The following is an 18,413-nucleotide window of genomic DNA, read 5'->3' as shown; positions in this document are numbered from 1 at the left end:
CAATTTTCTCAAATTTTCGGCTTGATTCACCAAAAGAAACGATGAATCAGATTATATATTTTGGTTACAGTTAATTTTGGTCAAGAGGAGACCTCACATTAATTTGCTGTCAATGAACTTAAGTCGGCAGCAGATTTATTTTCATTGTTGGCAGCATTTTGTTGGATCTTCAAAATGTCTTTTGAAATCCATCTTATATTACCTGACATAATTATATCACAAGATCATCCCCTCAAGTAGTACCTATCAGAATCCTATGGGTTACCAAGAACAAGATCTTACCAAGATCGTACATGTATCACCATCCTAGCTATAGGATCTTGACAAGATTTTGTGAAGATCCTATTAATTGAGATCCGCTAGGACCTTGACAAGATAATTATTTTAAGGATCCTTCTACATGTAAAGCCTGATGGGATCAAGAACAACACTTGCAGATAATTTTTTTTTCATATCCTCTGTCTATTTTGAGAAACCGTTACTTGGGGAATAAAAGGGTGTAACTGAAGGGAGGGGTATGACAGTGAAAGCAAAGGATTCAATGGTTCTTAATTCCTGGATCTTATTTTTCCCCAGCATTATTTTGGCCTAGTGGTTTGTCCTTTTGGGAAAGTGATTCATTGTGCTCACTTGCCCACTGGCTAGACTGTATACTGTAAGTGTTGAACACTATTCCTGTTTTAATGACAGCATTCGTAGTCAGGATACTGGTTTTGATCCTAATGTCAACTAATATTGCTGAACAACCGCAGCAAAGGAAAGAGCATTCAGAATTACAGCCAAAACATTGCTGGTGAAATCAGACTTAAGTTCTGTACCTTATTTACTGTGTAGCCATGAATTCTGTCTCCTGGCTTAAAATTACCTATTTGAACAAAACAGAATATCAGAATTCTACTTCTATCAAAGACGAAATTTTACTGAAAACTATTAAGGCAACCAATTTTGAGAGATTGTATATTAAATATATCACAGCAGACAATAAACAGACAGATGGATCTATAGACAAACAGACAGACCCAGAAATGGGTTCATCGGCTGGGTTGTCAATGGTACATTGTAAATTAACCACCATAGAGAATTTGAAAGCAGATGTTTCAAGCATTAGTCGTTCATAAAATTGCTCTGACAAAAGGCTAACGCTTGAAACAACAGCATTCAAATTTCTCTATGGTGGTAAATTTACCATGATATCAACAAGGTTGATAAACCAATTTCTGTATTTCACATCCCCACCAACACAGTACCGAAGTTTCTTTAGAAACAAAAGGTTCCCCTTTCTAAAAACAGAGAGCAGATAAAGTAAAGTGAAGTGCATTTACCGGGTATTTTAGTCACTCCTCCTGGAACTCTTCTGGAATAATTAAAATTTTTAAATTACCCTGGGAGGAATTTAGTCAATGCTTTTCATCCCTCAATAAACAACATGACCTCATCCCTATCAATAGGTTTATACCAAAATTATCAAGTCAATGAGAATACTCACTTGCAGCTTCCAAACAGCTCGGCTTCTTAACCTCCTTGACCAAAGAAAGACCACGTGTAGGAACAGCCCTGCAAAATCCAAAAAGAGCATAACATACATGTATCTAGCTTCAAATAAATTGTATAAGAATGTTGAGAAGCTTTATAATTATAATATGTAAGTGTGAATCTTTGAGATTTTTGGTTACCAAGGGAGCTTAAACACGTAAAGTTTTTAAGCCATGGACGGACACTGGAACTGAACATTTCACAGGCCAGGACATACAGTGGTCTCTCCCTATAACTATTGTCTCCGAGTAATAGTCAAAAGATACCGAGCAGTATATAAAAATGTTAGATTTGCCACAAGTCGACTGTGAAAGAAAGCGTGCAAGCAAAAGTGAGGGATGAAGTCCCCAGATGAGCCACGATTATCTACTAGTGGAAACAGGCTTTGAGAAAGTCAGACTATAAATGTGGTAAAAAGGAAAGGAAAGAACTGTACATTAAAGTGCCTAATCTTCTAGTACCGTAGAGCACTTAAATTGGGGACACTGTAAATTAAAATTAACAAGTTAACGTAAATCAAATCAAATTTTGGTTTTTGAGGAGAGGGGAAAACCGGAGTACCTGGAGAAAAACCTCTCGGTGCAGAGTAGATAACCAATAAACTCAACCCACATATGACGCCGAGTCTGGGAATCAGACCCAGGCCGCACTGGTGGGAAGCAAGTGCTCCCACCACTGCGCCATCCTTGTACCCCAGTCAGTACTGTCAAGACAAGAGTTAAAAAGGATAGCAGCTAATTTTCGGTTGCTGTCTGTGCCTCGAAAACCTTGCATGTTTATTCCCAATTGAACATGTGCACGCACATGAACATGTACAGCTTGCCGTTAATTGCTGAATATCCAAGGGAATTATTTTCTGTCTGACACTTGTAGACTGCAGACTGCAGACTAACCCTACAGTAACTCACTGTTATTGAAAGCTAACCATTTTAAAATAGGTGCTTACACTTGAACACTGTTTATCACCGCTATTTGTAGGCAGTCTGCAGTCTGCAGTTGTCATACACCTCATTTTCCTTACCAGCTCCAAAAAAGGTGGTTAAATACTAGTCAAGATGAGATGCTAAACATAACAGCAAATCACACAATAATGGACTGTTTAGCAGGAGCTTTACATTGCACAGTGCACTGAGTGCAAAGAGCTGTTCTTTTTTTGATAGAGAGGTAGCCAATGGCATGCATGAATGTCACAGGGCCTATCAGTTAATTGAGGAATCTGCAGTGAGACTAGAGAGACGCATTCCGAACAAAAACATTTAGGTAAACATTAAGTAGATCTATCAATCGCATTTACGAATACAGTATTATTCCATGCTTGTACATGAATTTGCAAGATCAACAATTTTTTATTTATCATAGAGTTTCGGTTTCTTCTGCTGGTACGCACCGAAACAGAGATTACGCAAAACAAAAGAAACAAAAGATAGAAACAACTCCAAATAAAGACTAATCCCAAGTGACCAAAAAACACAATGCTTTCAGGTCCCTGCAAGAAGATCCAGATCAGAGTTTCGTTAACCTTATTTTACAAGTTAACCTTACCTAAATTTATGTAAACTTAATTATAAAAAAGTGTACCTTCTACAGTGTCTCGACAATAGATGATTCAATTGCAATGAAAGGAGAGAGCGCTTTGCTCTCCACATTATCTCTTGCAAAATCTCTAGATGTGAGTGCAGACTAGTACTAAGAAGAGTATTCCCAACATTTCAACCACATACCAATATGGCGGAAAACGACTATGTATCCAGGCCTTAACAAAATAATACTTCTCTGGAGTGGGGACAGCCGCAACTTTTCCCTGAGTCCGCAGTTTAACATTTGTACAGCGGAGATTTGTTACAGACAAACGGACGCCAAAGATCACCGTTGCCGTGACAAAGTACTGCTGCAAAATGATTCTTTTAGGCCTTGAAACGGTGCTTTTCGAGTAAATTACGGAGTTTAAAACATAATTATTTAAATCAGCTGTCTCTTAAAAAAATCATGGATTACCGGGATGGAGCGGTAAGACATTCTATTGTTATCTGTCGCCCGTCTACCTCCAATGCAAGTTACAAATACTCTATTCATGCATGATCAAGTTACTCTTTGGAGGGTAAAAATTGTTTATATTTAGTATGTTCCTAGCAATGAGGTATCATTCATTTACTTTTTCCAAGTTTCAATGGAGGAACAGTTGTTTTGCCCGGGCGATCGAATGATTTGTGAGGTCATATTCAGCATATTGAACGTGTGTTTAAGCTTTCTGTTGCATACAGTACAAATGTAGATATTATGGGTTTCGACAAAACACTGACCCCCGGTCAACTGACCCCCTTACTGACCCCCCTACTGACCCCCTAAAAAAGCAATGGGAAAATGACTACTGCTTACTTAAGCCTCAACATCCCTTTTTAAACAGCATTGTTCAACAATATTTAAGTCTATGCACCCATTTTAAAAAGGTTAGTTTTCGATTATTGTTGTGATGGCCAATTACTTCATGTAAGCTAACCCTTTTAAAATGGGTGCTTAGACTTAAATATTGCTGAACAATGCTGTTTAAAAACGTTTTTTGAGGCTTAAGTAAGCAGTATTCATTTTCCCATTGATTTTATAGGGGGTCAGTAGGGGAGTCAGTAGGGGGTCAGTTGACCGGGGGTCAGTTGACCGGGGGACAGTGTTTTTCGAAACCCACATATTATACAGCTGCTTTTAAACATTGTCCTGTTATTAAATTATGTTTAGTTTAGTTTTGAAAGGTACAAAGAAGTTGTCTGCCCATTTCTTTATCAATACGTTGTACCCAACATTTTGTGTATGAAAGGAGAATCTTTTTCATTACTGTAACACTTTTCTTTACGGTACAGATATTTTATTGTTACATATAGAATCCTTTCCATTTTACAGAGAACAAATGATGCCAATTTTGACACTAAGTAGGTTTTTAATGAAAATGCCACTGTTATTATTTGGTCATTTTTTTTATGCAAGTGACTGAAGTTCAACTCGTCAGAATGTAATAAAGTAGCTAAAGAAACTAGGTAGAGTATAATTAAACGGCTTGACCTGAAGGTGTATGTGTTGTGGGTCAGTGTTCACTGCATTTCTCTTCTTCCTCTAGCTACCTGCTTACAGAGGATATGGCATAGACTCACCACACAGAGCTAGTATCCGTTCTAATTCCTCTTTCCCTGGAGCAACTGGTTCAGTGTCTTCTTTTCATGACAATCTGTATCCATCTCCAGGAGGAACTGCATCTCACACTACTGACAGCAGAGGTAAAATGGTGAATGAACCAGAAATGCAGTCAAAGATTGGTGCAAAAGTCAGTAATTTTTGATTGCAATGTTTATTGGCAGAGTTAAAAATTTGTGCTTAGATCGATTTTTTTCATATAGCGGTGGTGTCAGCACTGAAGGGACTGCAAGAAAAAATTCGCAAACTTGAATTAGAGCGAGCAGATGCTGAAGACAACTTGAAGAAATTAGCAGCAGAATCACGACATTACAAAGATGTGCTGCAGAAGGAACTCACAACAAGAGAATCAACTCAAGGAGTCATTGCAAAACAAAACAAACGTAAGGGCAATAAAATTATTATTATTATTATTATTATTATTATTACTTATTATTATTATTATTGTGATATTGGGTTATTTAAGAATATTTTTTGCAATAGTAGGGAGCATGGTTGACAAACAGTGCCAAAAGAGAACACTCATGCACCTTCAACCAATTTTTTGATTTTATTTCAGTTGATTTTCGTTGAGTCACCTCGTTCCCTGGATCTCTCTTCCTTCTCTGCCCTCCTTTGTCAATAGGGAGTTTTAGCAAAGACGACAGGTACGGCTACGGCAACGCCACAAAGCAAGAATATTATTGGTTGAAAAAGGAAAAATGCTCGTGCTGCACGTGCAACACATTTTTCCATGCATTTCTTTGCCTTACTCCACAAAACAACAACGTGAAATCACCTAATTTTAGGTTTTGACGACAATGTGAGCATATAACAATGAAAAAGTCATTTTCAGTTTTGACTTTAAAACCGTTCGTACCTATCCAGTTACAGGATAGTTGAATATAAGTTCGCCTGTATTTTACAATGTGAAGAAGACGGATTAATCACGAAATACTTGCGAAAGCGCTAAGTTATATTTTGGGCTAACATTTTCGTTGCTGTAGCCATCGTCTTTGCTAAAACTCCCTAATGATAAAGGAGGGAGAGAAGAGAGACCGTGGGAATGAGGTTGCGTAGTCTCCCCAATAGGCCATTTGTAACAATCTGTCAAATGACCTCTTTTTTCGTAAACATGATGATCAGCTGATTCAGACATGTTTCAAAGATTTTCTATCAACCCTTGTAAATTTTCATCGAAGGATGCTTATTTAATTAGACTACCCAGCGAGCAGTTGGTTTCTCCTACGCTTCCCGAGAGAGAAACCACTGTGACCAATAGTTTGATTTTCCATTGAGCATGTGCAAAGTATGTCACACCCCACGTGATGTATTTGACGTCAATTCGTCTTATTTCGTGGGAAATCACTACACAGCAGGCTTGTCCAGACACAGCAGTTACGTAGATGAACGCACACGCAAGTGCCAAAACAAGTTTACTAACTCGTTTTTTCAGTTTAAATTTAATTTATTCATCCTTGGTGCTGGATGGCAGCACACTCAAAGAGACTAACAGTTGCTTGCAGTGGTTTCTTTCTCGGGAAGCGTAGGAGAAACCCACTTGCTCGCAGGGTATGTTTAGACTTGAACCACTATGAAAAAATTTCACTGGAGCCAAGGGCAAAAGTGTCCCTGGAATTCTCATAAAATCTTGACCTTAACCCATTGACTCCTGGGGGTTTCGGGGGTTCCCCATTGACAAGTAAAATCGTCTGGTGTTAGACAGAGTAAAATACTAAGTATGGCTGGTTTAGGGGTGAATTGGTTAAGCCTAAACGAAACGTGACTTTTAATGTTTGACCAATAAAAATGTTGTTGGTCATATGACTGGTCTGTTGCAAGTGGCCTATTAATAGAGCATTTGTGCTCAGCTATAATTAGAACCCTTTAGAAAAGATGATAAAAAGTCTTTTATGTTAGCAAATTTATCCTTTTAATTATTTGTCACGTCATTATTGTTATTATCATCATCATTATTATTATTACTATTATTATGAATTTCCTTTTTATCTGAATCCATGATAGAGCATAATAACCGGGCCTAATCCTGGGACCCAGGGTTAGGATGTGTTAAGAAGTCTATTTGATTAATAAAGCCTTTCTTAGGATGTGAGATGTTCCAAGCAGTGTGATCTTCTTCTGTAGGTCTTTGATTTGGATGTTACCTGGGATCTTTTGAATGTATTTCTCCACCCTTTCCAAGGGCTCCTATCACCACTGGCACAGTTGTGGTTTCATTCCCTACAACCATTCAATCTCAATTGCAAGGTTATTATTATCATTATCATTATCATTATCATTATCATTATTAAATATTACTATTATTATTACAGTGGACTTGAATGCAAAGGACTGAAAACCACTGACAGTGTACACAGAGACTATTGTTCGTCTGCGATCTGTAAAGTGTGTTTTCATATAATTATCCTTATTAGAGAGGGTATCAGGACTTGATTTCCCACCCTCAGATTTATATTTTTGAGTGGGCAAAACAATACATGTTTTTATATAATCACCATTTTAGAGTTAGAAGATGACCTACAAAGTGCTGAAGCACGCTGCAATTTGCTTGAAAAACAGTTGGATTACATGCGCAAGATGGTCCAGACAGCCGAAACAGACAGGGACACAGCAATCCAAAGGTCAGCAATGGTTGCAAAACAAGCGGCACAACAAACATCTGAGGACATAAGAGGACAGCTGGAAAAGCTGGCTGGGCTGGAGAGAGATCACATGAAGTTGACAGCACAACATTCTATTGCTGAAGTAAATACAGTAAATTATATTGTTTTCCCTGATGTGACATGTTTTGTGTGGGAAGAACTACTTTGGTTGCCGGCAGCTTTTGATGTGTCCAGTAAGGGTTTTCAATATAAGAATTTTAGTAGGTGGCAAAAGCTGAGGAGTAGGCGAAGAATCGGCAACGCACACCAATGGTGTGCTTTCCAAGGCCTGCATGCATGAGCTTGTAGGGGGGTCCGGGGGCATCCTCTCCCGGGAAATTAAATTTAAATGCATTCTACGAGTCCCAAATTTTGGGACTCGTAGAATGCATTTCCTGTATTCTGGAGCACAATCCCTCATCATCTTGGATACCGTAAAAACTTGTGTGTAAGCTACATCTTTTTGCCGAAATATTGGGCTCAAAATGGTGAGTGTGGCTTATATACGAGACCATTGATTTCTGAGGGAGTAAACTGGCTTGTATTAAGTCACAAATAACACTAAAAACCAATCACTTCAACACTGATCTCTCCACCATTTGCAAGAAAATACCACGCTCTTTTGGAGAGCTCACGAGGCAAGTGGCCTCTGTAAGTGTGTTCTTTCCAGCGAAAGTGGCCAGCATAGCGTAATGTCTCTAAAATACGGTGCTTTTAGAGGGACATTTATTTCTTCTCTCCTTTTTCGTAAGAGAGAAGTGTGTCTTCTCTCTTTTTTAATCTTGATTTTGTCCACTCACTTTTTTCTTTCTGCCGCTCACTTTTTTTCCTGCCACTCAATTTTATTTTTTTATTTTTCGCTCACTTTTTTGAACAGCCGTAAAAAATTGTTAGCAGCGGGAAAAAAAGGGGCGTCTTGAAAAAAGGACCCCTAAGACTCGAAAACAAAGGAAGTAACCCAAAACCCTCAATTTGGCTAACCCTAGGCCTAACTAGGCCTGAAAGTTGGTTTTTAGGCCTAGGGTTAGCCAAATTGAGGGTTTTGGGTTAATTTCTTTGTTTTCAAGTTGTAGGGTCTTAAGGGTCTTAAGGGTCTTTGTTTTCAAGACACCCAAAAAAGCAGTGAGCAGCAAAAGATTGAGCAGCGAAAGAAAAAGTGAGCTGCAGGAAAAAATGAGCGGTGAAAAAAAGTGAGCAAGACTAAAAAAAGAGAGAAGAGACACTTGTCTCGTACGAAAAAGGAGAGAAGAAATAGATGTCCCTTTAAAAGCACTGTACTAAAAGGCTTGTGGTGTATGAGGCCACCTAGGCAGGACTTTGCAGAGTGCTGGGCCATGTAGATGTAGATGTTTCCATACGTCTTTGTCAACATGACATACAGGCACAGCTGATGTCCATGTTGTTTAAACTGATTGCGGGAACGTGACTCGGTCCAGACTTCCTTCTGTAAATGACTGCATGGTACAACGTACCTATTAAACAAACGTTTTGTATCATTCCCTGGGCTTTATTTTCGCTCAAATTTCATCGTTTTTATTTCAAATGTTGGGCTTTAACAATGAAGACAACCGTTGTCAGTCCCAAGAATTATGGAAATCAATTATAAAAGATTTATAAGCTTTTATAAGGTATTTTAAGAGTTGATTAACTTCTTAGGTTGCTGCAAATACTTTGCATTAGGTTTTGGCAAGTTTATCACAAACAACTGCAAACAGACAAACAATTTTTTTTGCCAGAGTGCTTTTTTCAAGTTTTACTTTTTTTTCTCAAAATCATGCTCAAAATTTGGGGGTGTGGCTTATCTAAGGTACATGCTTTGATTTGCATTGAAACAAATTGCCATGGATTATGTGTCATTTCCTTCATTATAATTGATTTCAGAGCAAGATCAGAGAACTAGAAGAGAAGCTTCGTGAAGAGGCTCACCAGAGAAAGCTTGTGCAGGACAAGACAGCTGAGGTTAATAGTGTTAATAATTATTATTATTTCTGGCTTGCTGATCTCCCTTTCTTGCTGTCTAGTCAGAGACTGATCATGAATTCTTAAGGGTGCAGGTCAAGAAGGTGGTTCCAACCAAAGGAATTGGTGGTCGGTTTCAGAACATGATCCGTGCATGACCTCAGAGTGCATCACCAAGCACGCCCATTTTACTGAGGGAGAAAAACCAGAGGAAAACCTTTGGAATATGATTGGATAAAGAAATCTCAGCTCACGTTCGAGCGCGGGATTCGATTCTGGGCCTGCAAGGGTGGGAAGCATGAGCATTACCACGGGGCAGTCCTTACTACCAGATAGAAATTATCATGTGTTTAGTTATTCAATAGCCATCGTTTTTTTTTTGGTACCAGAGGTCACATTTGCAGTGGGTAGGTCAGAGAAGCCTCCAATGTGGATCTATGGCTCTGGTTGACCTTCCAGGTATAAAGCAAAATCTGTGGATCATAAATCAAAAAATTTATGCATTTAATTGTAAATAAAACTATTGATCACCACAGCAGATGTGCCTCACATGGTTGGACCCAAGCATTGTAGGACTTCTCGCGTGCAAACGCTACACGTAGATTGGACTCACACTGGTTCATGTACCGCCAATATTCCTAACATGAGTTTTATTAACATTCTCTTTTAGCTGGAATCGGTAGCAGAAACCAATAGGATACTCATGGACATGCCCCGTCCGCCAAAGGCTAAGAAAAAGAAAAAAAGAAAAGTATGGTATTCTTGATAATGTGTTTGAGAGCGGGAATTCAAATCGGGAAACGTCAGATTTCAAGTCCGGCGCCTTTACTACTCAGCCACGCTGACACCCACAAATAGGAAAATCGGTTTTGGAAAGACAATAGGGAGTTTAAACACGCAACGTTTTTGAGCTGCGGACGGTAACCGTAAATGAACATTTTGCATGCCAGAACAGTAGCGTCTCCCAGATTTTTGACGTAACCATCTCTAAAGGCGGCTAAATACGCATCTCTAAAGGCAGCTAAATACGAGATACAAAAACCCTCAACTTGGCGCGTCAACATTGTTTCGTTGCAAGTTTGGGTCCATGTTTCCCGTTTTTCACCTTGCATGATCATCTTGTCGCGCAACAAAAACATTTGTTGCGGGTTGAAGAAAGTTCTTGCGAAAAGTAGAGCGCGGGTCTACTCTGAGCAACAAATTTTGGCTTTGTTGCTCGTTTTTCATCAAGCTCACAACTTGTCGCTCAACAAATCTATGTGCTCGTGTACTAGCAAACCAACCAATCAGCGCGCTGCATTTCTTCAACCCGCAACAAATGTTTTTGTTGCGGGTGAAGTTGATCATGCAAGGTGAAAAACGCGAAACATCGACCAAAACTTGCAACGAAACAATGTTGCGCGACAAGTTGAGGGTTTTTGTATCTCGTATTTCGCCGCCTTAATTAATGGAGGAAAGATACTTAGAAATTTAAAGTTGGTAGTGACAAGACAAGTTAAAAGAGAAAACAGCTCACTTCCGGTTGCCGTCCGCGGCTCAAAAACGTCGCGTGCTTAAAACTCCCTTATGACGTTTTTGAGCCACCGAAGGAAACCGGAAGTGAACATTTTGCATGCAAGGACAGTAGTCTCTCCAAGACTTTTAAACTAAACGTCTCCTCCGTGAAAAGATACTTAGAAACTTAAAATGTTGAAGTGTCAAGACAAGTTTAAAAAACAGCGTACTTCCGGTTGCCTTTCCGTGGCAAAGTGAACTGCACTGCCGTGAAACAGCCCCTTTAAGTTTTTAGTTTCTTGACTAATTACAGTATTAAATCTATACTCGCCCTGCCTTCTGAAATGTTATCTGATAACTGTTCTAATTCTAGCTCTTAGTTGGCTGCATCTACGTATCTGACAGCGGGACAGGATGTTTACTGCGACTTTAATAATTCTGCGGAATCTTATCTTCAAGAAGCAACGGCCAAGTTGTGCTTTGGCTTTCACCAATTAAACGAAATCAATTGATGCGTGACATAACCTACCAATCAGCATCTTTGGTTCCCACGGTACATTTGTACATTCGAACTCGACGCCGATGGAAAGCGATGGAATATGTACGAATCTCTTTACTGAAGAACCTTTAAAAAGATATCATGATAATTCGAGCTGTGAAGTGAACAAAAACTCCAATTTACTTTCGGGTCGATCTTCCCGGCTATGTTCGGAAATTTGATTGATGGAAGCCAAAACGCATTTTGGCCCTTAGCGCTTTAATTAGGTGAGATTCCGCAGAATTATGAAAATCGCAGTAAAGTACTCCGCAACTGACACTCCATTTAAATCTCGGCATAATTTGACGTAAAACACTAATTGCTTGTACGCGAGATTTACCACTAAGTCTACTTACCTTTGATAAATATATATCCGTTGATACATGGACTCACGGTTGGAAAAAAATTGGCAGCTAGTCACTAAGTATTTCTTAAAGTCCTGCCCGGCTTCCGGAAATCTAGATCGTAGATACGAGAACGTGGAATGACCTAAAAACACTTAATCCCACACTTTATACGGTGTATATGTATCTATTTATTTTCAAGTGGTTTAAGTTAAGCCTTTTAAAATGACTACTTAGGAAATTATTTTACCACGTGACTGACACAATCAGTCGCGCCATCGTAAAGAGCGGCAAAATTTGTGCGTTCTAGGCGGATTGGTTGATAAAGTAATGTCGGATTTTATTCGGCGATCTCGAAGACGAGAAGAACCTAGGCAGTCGCAATTACTTGGCAGAATCAACTATCAAAGGGTAGTTCTAGCATTAAAAATCCCAGGAAATTTATGAGAACGCTAGATCACTTCACTTTCACTTCACTATGATTATAAACAAATCACGTACAAACAAGACCATTGTAGCCCACAGTTAGCATAGCTATTCTTTGTAAGCGGGCCACTTAGAGTACAACAATATTATTGGCTCTCACAACAAAATAAGCAGAAAGACACTGGGACATTGACAAGAGTTACACAAACAAAAGATTATACAAAGAGAATGGAATTGTTTCCAGATAATCAAGGAAAGAACATTCCCTGTTTGAAGCCATTTCCACACCAACTCAAACTATCTGTTTGGTTTTCTGCGTTAGATAGTACCACGTAGTACTGAAATAGATGTATATATTTGAAGTGCAGGGTATAGGCGAAAGGGATAAGTTATCCTCGCACTTATAGAGCGTCTTTCACATGAGTGTCGTAAAACCAAAACCAAAGTAATTACTTTGGCCAATCAAAAAGGACGGAGACAATCCGGCAAACCTATCAAAACTCGAAGTAATTACACGTAGCCGACACAAAGCGCGGGAAAATGTGCACGCGCGAGCCACGATTGGTTTTGGTTTCACTTCTGATTGGTTGAAAAAGTGGCGCGAGAACTTTGAACCAATCACCGAGTGAAGTAATGCAAAACCAAAGTAATTCGCTAATTACTTCCGACACTCAATCGAAAACCACTCTATACACACTCCTGAAAAATTCAGGTGGCTTCAACGGGATTCGAACCCATGACCTCTGCGCCGGATAGTGGTGCAATCCAGGTGATCTGGTGACGTAATTTGGAGGACTGGGAAGAAAAATTTTAACGCCGTATCTCACAACCGCGCGCGGCCTTAGGTTTTGTTTTCAAATTTCCTGCAGTATTTCCATCGCCAAAACTCAACAGATCATTCCGTGTCTCCCACATTTCCTGTTACTGACTGAACATTCAAGTGGAAACCGTCGTGATTTAACCTCGCCTCTGCCATGTTGAATTCGGAAATAACATTCAAGGCGGCGCGCGGTTGTGGGATACGGCGTTAAAATTTTTCTCCCCAGTCCTCCAAAATGTGTCACCAGATCACCTGGATGCTATGACTGTAGCTCAGTTGGGAGCAGGTCAATTTGTTGGGCTCATGTGTTCCCGTGGAACGACTCGATGAATGAAATAAATGTACATATACATTTGCTGTTTGGTGTTTTAAGTGTTTGATCGGTGATTTCTTGGCAGAACTTATCAACTCTTTATTGTCCTTCCTTTTTAGGTTACAAAACACAAACCAATCGCCGCAGTCAATCGCGCTCGACCACCTGATCATTATCGACTAAATTTAGGAAGCATTCCATTCGTTGTTGGTCAGGTACGTAATTTTAAATCCTTTATACAAGAAGAAAGCTCACAATTCTTGCGGTACCATTGAATAGACCTCATTGGAGTTGAGCCTGCAGGCACATTTTCTTTTGTTTAAAACTACATGCAAAAGAGGCTTAAGGGTCAACTGAATACAAAATGACACCCTTCCTCGTTTGTGTGGCAAAACCGATAATAACTCTGATAAGGGCTATTTATGGCAAGTTTCCAAAGAGTCACCCATCGCACAGAATGGTCGAGGGGCCGAGAGGGCTACTGGCCGAGCATCATCAATTATTCATAGAGCACTTGCACGGGATATTCAAATCACGGAGACAATATCAGGAACTACAATTACTAAGAAAGAACGCCATTTTGTAGAAATGGTCGTAGAGATTTGCCTTTTACTCGCTTTCCCGAGAACAATTGGCATTTTGCGTGATGCCTAAATATAAATTTTGAATACACGTTGTTGTTCCTCCAAGCTGCGGCATTGCAGAAAACCATCTTGTTATAAGTTATATAGGAGAGACCGAGTAACTCTGAGAGAGAGAGAGAGAGAAAGCTGTTTATCCTCTCCACAACGTTTTACAGCTGGCAGTAAAGAAATGTATTACATAAAATCAGAAACCCATAAGGGTTGAAACGTGTAACGGCCCCTTGTGTGCTGGGAAACAAGTTCTGAATATTCAATTTGCTAAGTACCATATTTGGAACAACAAGAGCGAGGGGTTTCCAAATATGGTACTTAGCACTGAAAAAGTACCACTGAAACATTCAACCAATCAGTTCGCACTGAATATCCGGAAGCTGTGAACGCGCGTTACACGTTTCAACCCTTGTGGGTTTCTGATAAAATGTAAAACGCACGAGCAGAGCGTGCAAAGTTCACATGTCAACCTCGTTCCTAAGGCTTTTCTTCGCCGAAAGTGGAGAAAAGGCCTGGGAATGAGGCTGAGTAAATGTGCATTTTTCTGGCGTTCTCGTCGCTTAAGCTCCTTCAGATGCCCTCACAAAAGTGTTCCGCTTCCTTCTTTCAGTCAACTTCAAAGTCACATTCTCTTGGTGCTAATGTACAGACTGTGCTGTCTTTAATGAAGGCGCACAACCCTGCGCTCTGTAACGCTGCCGCAAAGCGAGCTCAAAAGAGGTACACTACTAGTGCGGGCTCAACACCACGCTCCAGTGATTCAGAAAACGGCTTTGAAGAACTTTTATTGGGGCTTGAGGATGAATTTGGACACATCACTTTGTAAGTACATTTATTATCGTTTCGCATTTTCAGAATCTGAATTGTTGCCTTTGGCCCGCTAGAGACCTTGCTATGGCCCAGTCAGCCTCTTTCTTTCTCCCTCGAGAAAGTAGGGAGCTTTTGCAACGACGACGGGAATGGCAACGAAAACGTTTTCTCAAAACATAAATTCGCGTTATTTTAATCACTTCTAGACTATTCCAAGCTTTTTAACATGACAATGGTGTGGCAGTCTCTCAAGAATGAAACTGATATGAGTCACGCCAGGAGCCCATGACCCGGAGCCTTCAACTCTACTGTGTTCGTGTAACGGCGTTTTGACAGACCGATTTATTTTTAGATTGAATTTCCCGCGAATGAGACTCCCACAGGAGCCCGATGACCAATTACAAGAACTTAAGCTGCCGTCATAGGGTCACCGAACCGGAACTGCCTTTGTTTTTTTACCTAATTCGCGGGAAGGGGTAGTCTAAAAATAAACCTACTTGTGAAAACGCCGTTTCACAGACGCTGTATGGAAGTTGCACGCTCCAGATGGGCTCCTGGTCACGCTTAATTTAGGGGAGAAAATGAGAATTTATCTCCAAGTGCTGGCGTCCCCAATAAAACCTCAAATTTGGCTATTTCACGTTGTTTTTTTGCTGAAGTGACGACGACAAAGGAATAGACAAAAATGAAAAACGCACGGACAGAGCGTTCCATGCCTTTTTTATTTTCCCCAGTAAATTTGCAAATTTGTGACATTCTCGTTGCCGTCGCCGTTGTCGTTACTAAAGCTCCCTAGTATTTTCTCGAGGGAGAAAGAAGAGAGGAGAGAGGACCCTGGGAATGAGGTTGTAGCCCAGTCGGCCAAGACTGCACTTTTGCTCCCAGAGGCCGCGATTCTGTTGTTCCGCACTACGACCTCTGGCTGGTCCCGCTTATCAAGTCTCTTTCACAAAGTCTCGGAAATTGGAAACAATGTTGGTTTCCAACGGTTACAAAGTAGGTCTTCGCTGCAACAACACTGCGTAGACACTAGTATGGAGCCACCTCAGACTGGCTCCGAAGTGGCGGAAGTCCGTAAATAAGGAGGGTAAGCAACGAATACGGCCACAACATCGACAACGCCACAAATCAATAATGGCGACTTTACGATCTACGACGGCGATATCGACGAAAACGTCACCTCAGAACATAACTTTGCACTATCGTCAGTTTATCGCGGTTGGGTCATCTCGTTCGCGTCGTACAATGTGGGCGAAGTGTCCTAGAAATAAATTGGCACGAGCAGAGAGAATTATAGATTGGCATTTGTGCGCTCGCGTTGTCGTCAAAACCTAAAATTTGGTGATTTCACGTCGTTGTTGTGCAGAGTACCGCACGAATATTTGCTAAAATGCGTGCCGCACGTGCAGCACGATTACTTTTCCCCTTTTAACCAATGATATTGTTGTTTCGTGGCTTTCTCATTGACGACCGCGCCTCAGATCGTTAAAAAGTCTCCGCTTACGAGCCAGAAGGCTCATCAGGCCGGCGCTTATCTCCGGTTTCTGTAGCATGAAGCGACTAGGAGTATTTGTACTCCCCCCTGGATGGGATGCTAGTCCATCGCAGGGTTACCCCCAGCATTACGCCGGTACCCATTTATACACCTGGGTGGAGAGAGGCACCGTGAGAGTAAAGTGTCTTGCCCAAGAACACAACACAATGTCCCCTGCCAGGCCCCGAACCCGGACCACTCGATCCGGAGTCGAGCGCACTAATATCCCTAATATCATTGGTTAAAGGGGCACTGTCATGAGCTGCGCATGCTCGAGTTTGTTTGCTCTCGAGCCGCCATCATGGATTCCCGCGTGAGTCACGTATATCCACCGGAGTTTCTCCTTTATCCACCATGACCGTCCCCAGTGGACACCATTTTGAATTTGTCGATTCAACTTCAAAAAAGTTAACCTAACACTTTTCAAGTTTTCACAAGACGCTAGCGCATGCGCTTCTCGTGACAGTTTCCCTTTAAAAGCGGAAAAATATTCGTTCTGCTCGCGCGGCACGTATCGTAGCTCAGATTTTTGCAGTACTCTGCGTAACAACAAACGCCAAATTATCAATTTGAGTCTTTAACGACAACGCGAACATACAAATGCGAATCTTTCTTTCGGCTCTGTTCTTACTCTGAAACCGCTTGTGCCAATTTACGGTTAGGACAATTTGTCCACATTGCACGACGTGAACGATACGGGCTATCGTGAAAGACTTAGGACAGGGCAAAGTCATATTTTCAAGGTCCACCCGTGACCTTCAACTAGCCTCCTTCGCAGCCGTTTTTAGGCTCGGTTCGTCCCTCCTCAATCGACAGGCTTTTCGACCGTTTGTTTTTGTATTGACACTTTCGCATTGCTTATTGTAGCAGCTTTGGCAGGATTTTCGTGTATGAAAATTGTTCCACGGCATGCAATGCCTGTGATAACGTTGGATGAACGTAGACCTCTACAGTCCCAAAGATAGACCCTAGGCCTCACTGCTACCGGGCGTAGTTCGCAACAAGCCAGAGGTCGTTTTTCTGGGTGATAACCAAAAGAATTAAGGCCTCCGGGGAAAAGGTTGAAAAAGAGCCTTTTTTTTTCTGAATCTCAACAGCGAACACCGAGAACTGTCTCGTCAAATACAAGAATCTGGTGATCCAAGAATACAGGAAGATCTTAGGCGGGAACTTGAAAGCTTAGAAGCTCGCATGGAAGCTAAAGGAGAACAGATTGCTATGGTTAGAAGGCAGCAAGAAAAAGCGAAAAAACAGCGCAAGCAGCAAAAATCGAAAACAGGAGCTGCAAGACTAAAAAGCGCAAGCGCAGTTCTTCCTGCAAGCGGCGGTGAAGTAGAGGTTATCACGACTGTTAAAACAAAAGCGGCGACACTTACTCCAACGACCGAGGGAGCGAAGAAGTCGCTGTCTGTTTATAAAGGAATGAAGACGCTTCAAAATTCACTAGAGAAAAATCCTTATCACTGGGACTAGCAACTGGGTTGGATACGGAAGCATGAATGTAAAATATTATAATTGTTACATGGGGACGGGTGGGTGGAGTTGTAAATAAATAGTTCACCGTGGGTTTTTTGGTTAATTATCGATTAGTGCATAAATTATCAAATTAAAGTAAAGGTAGCCCAAACTTTGATAACGCGATCAACTCTAAAACAGAAGTTGTTTCTTAAACAAGATGCAAAGTGTGGTATGTATCACATTTAGAAATTCTTGCTTTCTCTCAAAGCATCCGGCGAATCTTCTTCTCAATTTGATAGCGCTTATTTAAATTGGGAATTCTTCTGAAGAGTTTTTCTGCTTCATCCAAGTACTTTAATGAGAGGAAAGTTGTGATATCTTTAGTTTGGTCTTGCCTTTTTTCTTATAATTATTAGCTAACCAATTTTATGCTCTTTATTTATCTAGCGGCATAAATATCTTAAAGCTAACGCTCATTTTGTAATATATTGGAACGAATAAATTATATCTTACTAAAGACATAAACTTCGTTTGGTAAGTTTGAATAGCTTTTTTTTTCAGAAGACACCAGAGCAGCATAGCTGCCATTGATCTTAGCTCATGTCAAAACCTGTTGCGTGATTATCAGCACCTTTTTGAAAATTGTGAGATTTTGGACTGAGATCCGAACGGGTTTCTACCTGAACAAGGAGACGAGTGCAATGAGCCATAGTTTACTAGGGTGTAG

At 40.6% G+C, this 18,413-nt stretch overlaps 2 protein-coding genes across 2 annotated transcripts in view; one reads left to right on the top strand and one right to left on the bottom strand.

The window, feature by feature from the left end:
• The window catches only part of LOC137996793 (presequence protease, mitochondrial-like), a 50,905-nt gene extending 47,623 nt beyond the window's left edge, over positions 1-3,282 (bottom strand). Inside the window, exons 1-3 of the mRNA XM_068842375.1 lie at positions 3,112-3,282; positions 1,487-1,554; positions 819-865 (exon numbers count right to left, since the gene is read on the bottom strand). Coding sequence (XP_068698476.1) covers positions 819-865; positions 1,487-1,554; positions 3,112-3,179 — 183 coding nt within the window. The 5' untranslated portion in view covers positions 3,180-3,282. The remainder of the gene's footprint in view (positions 1-818; positions 866-1,486; positions 1,555-3,111) is intronic.
• A 92-nt stretch (positions 3,283-3,374) lies between these two features.
• Positions 3,375-18,191, top strand: LOC137996783 (centrosomal protein of 57 kDa-like). Its single transcript, XM_068842366.1, has 9 exons — positions 3,375-3,540; positions 4,640-4,796; positions 4,917-5,096; positions 7,217-7,458; positions 9,237-9,314; positions 9,985-10,065; positions 13,369-13,464; positions 14,495-14,706; positions 17,326-18,191. Exons 1-9 carry the CDS (start codon positions 3,520-3,522, stop codon positions 17,699-17,701), a joined length of 1,443 nt encoding a protein of 480 aa, XP_068698467.1. The 5' UTR covers positions 3,375-3,519; the 3' UTR covers positions 17,702-18,191.
• Positions 18,192-18,413: the final 222 nt, after the last annotated feature.

This window comes from Montipora foliosa, chromosome 3 (assembly GCF_036669935.1).
Source record: "Montipora foliosa isolate CH-2021 chromosome 3, ASM3666993v2, whole genome shotgun sequence".
Taxonomy (NCBI): domain Eukaryota; kingdom Metazoa; phylum Cnidaria; class Anthozoa; order Scleractinia; family Acroporidae; genus Montipora; species Montipora foliosa.
The sequence above is the reverse complement of the archived record's forward strand: the minus strand, read 5'-3'. Positions and strand labels throughout refer to the sequence as shown.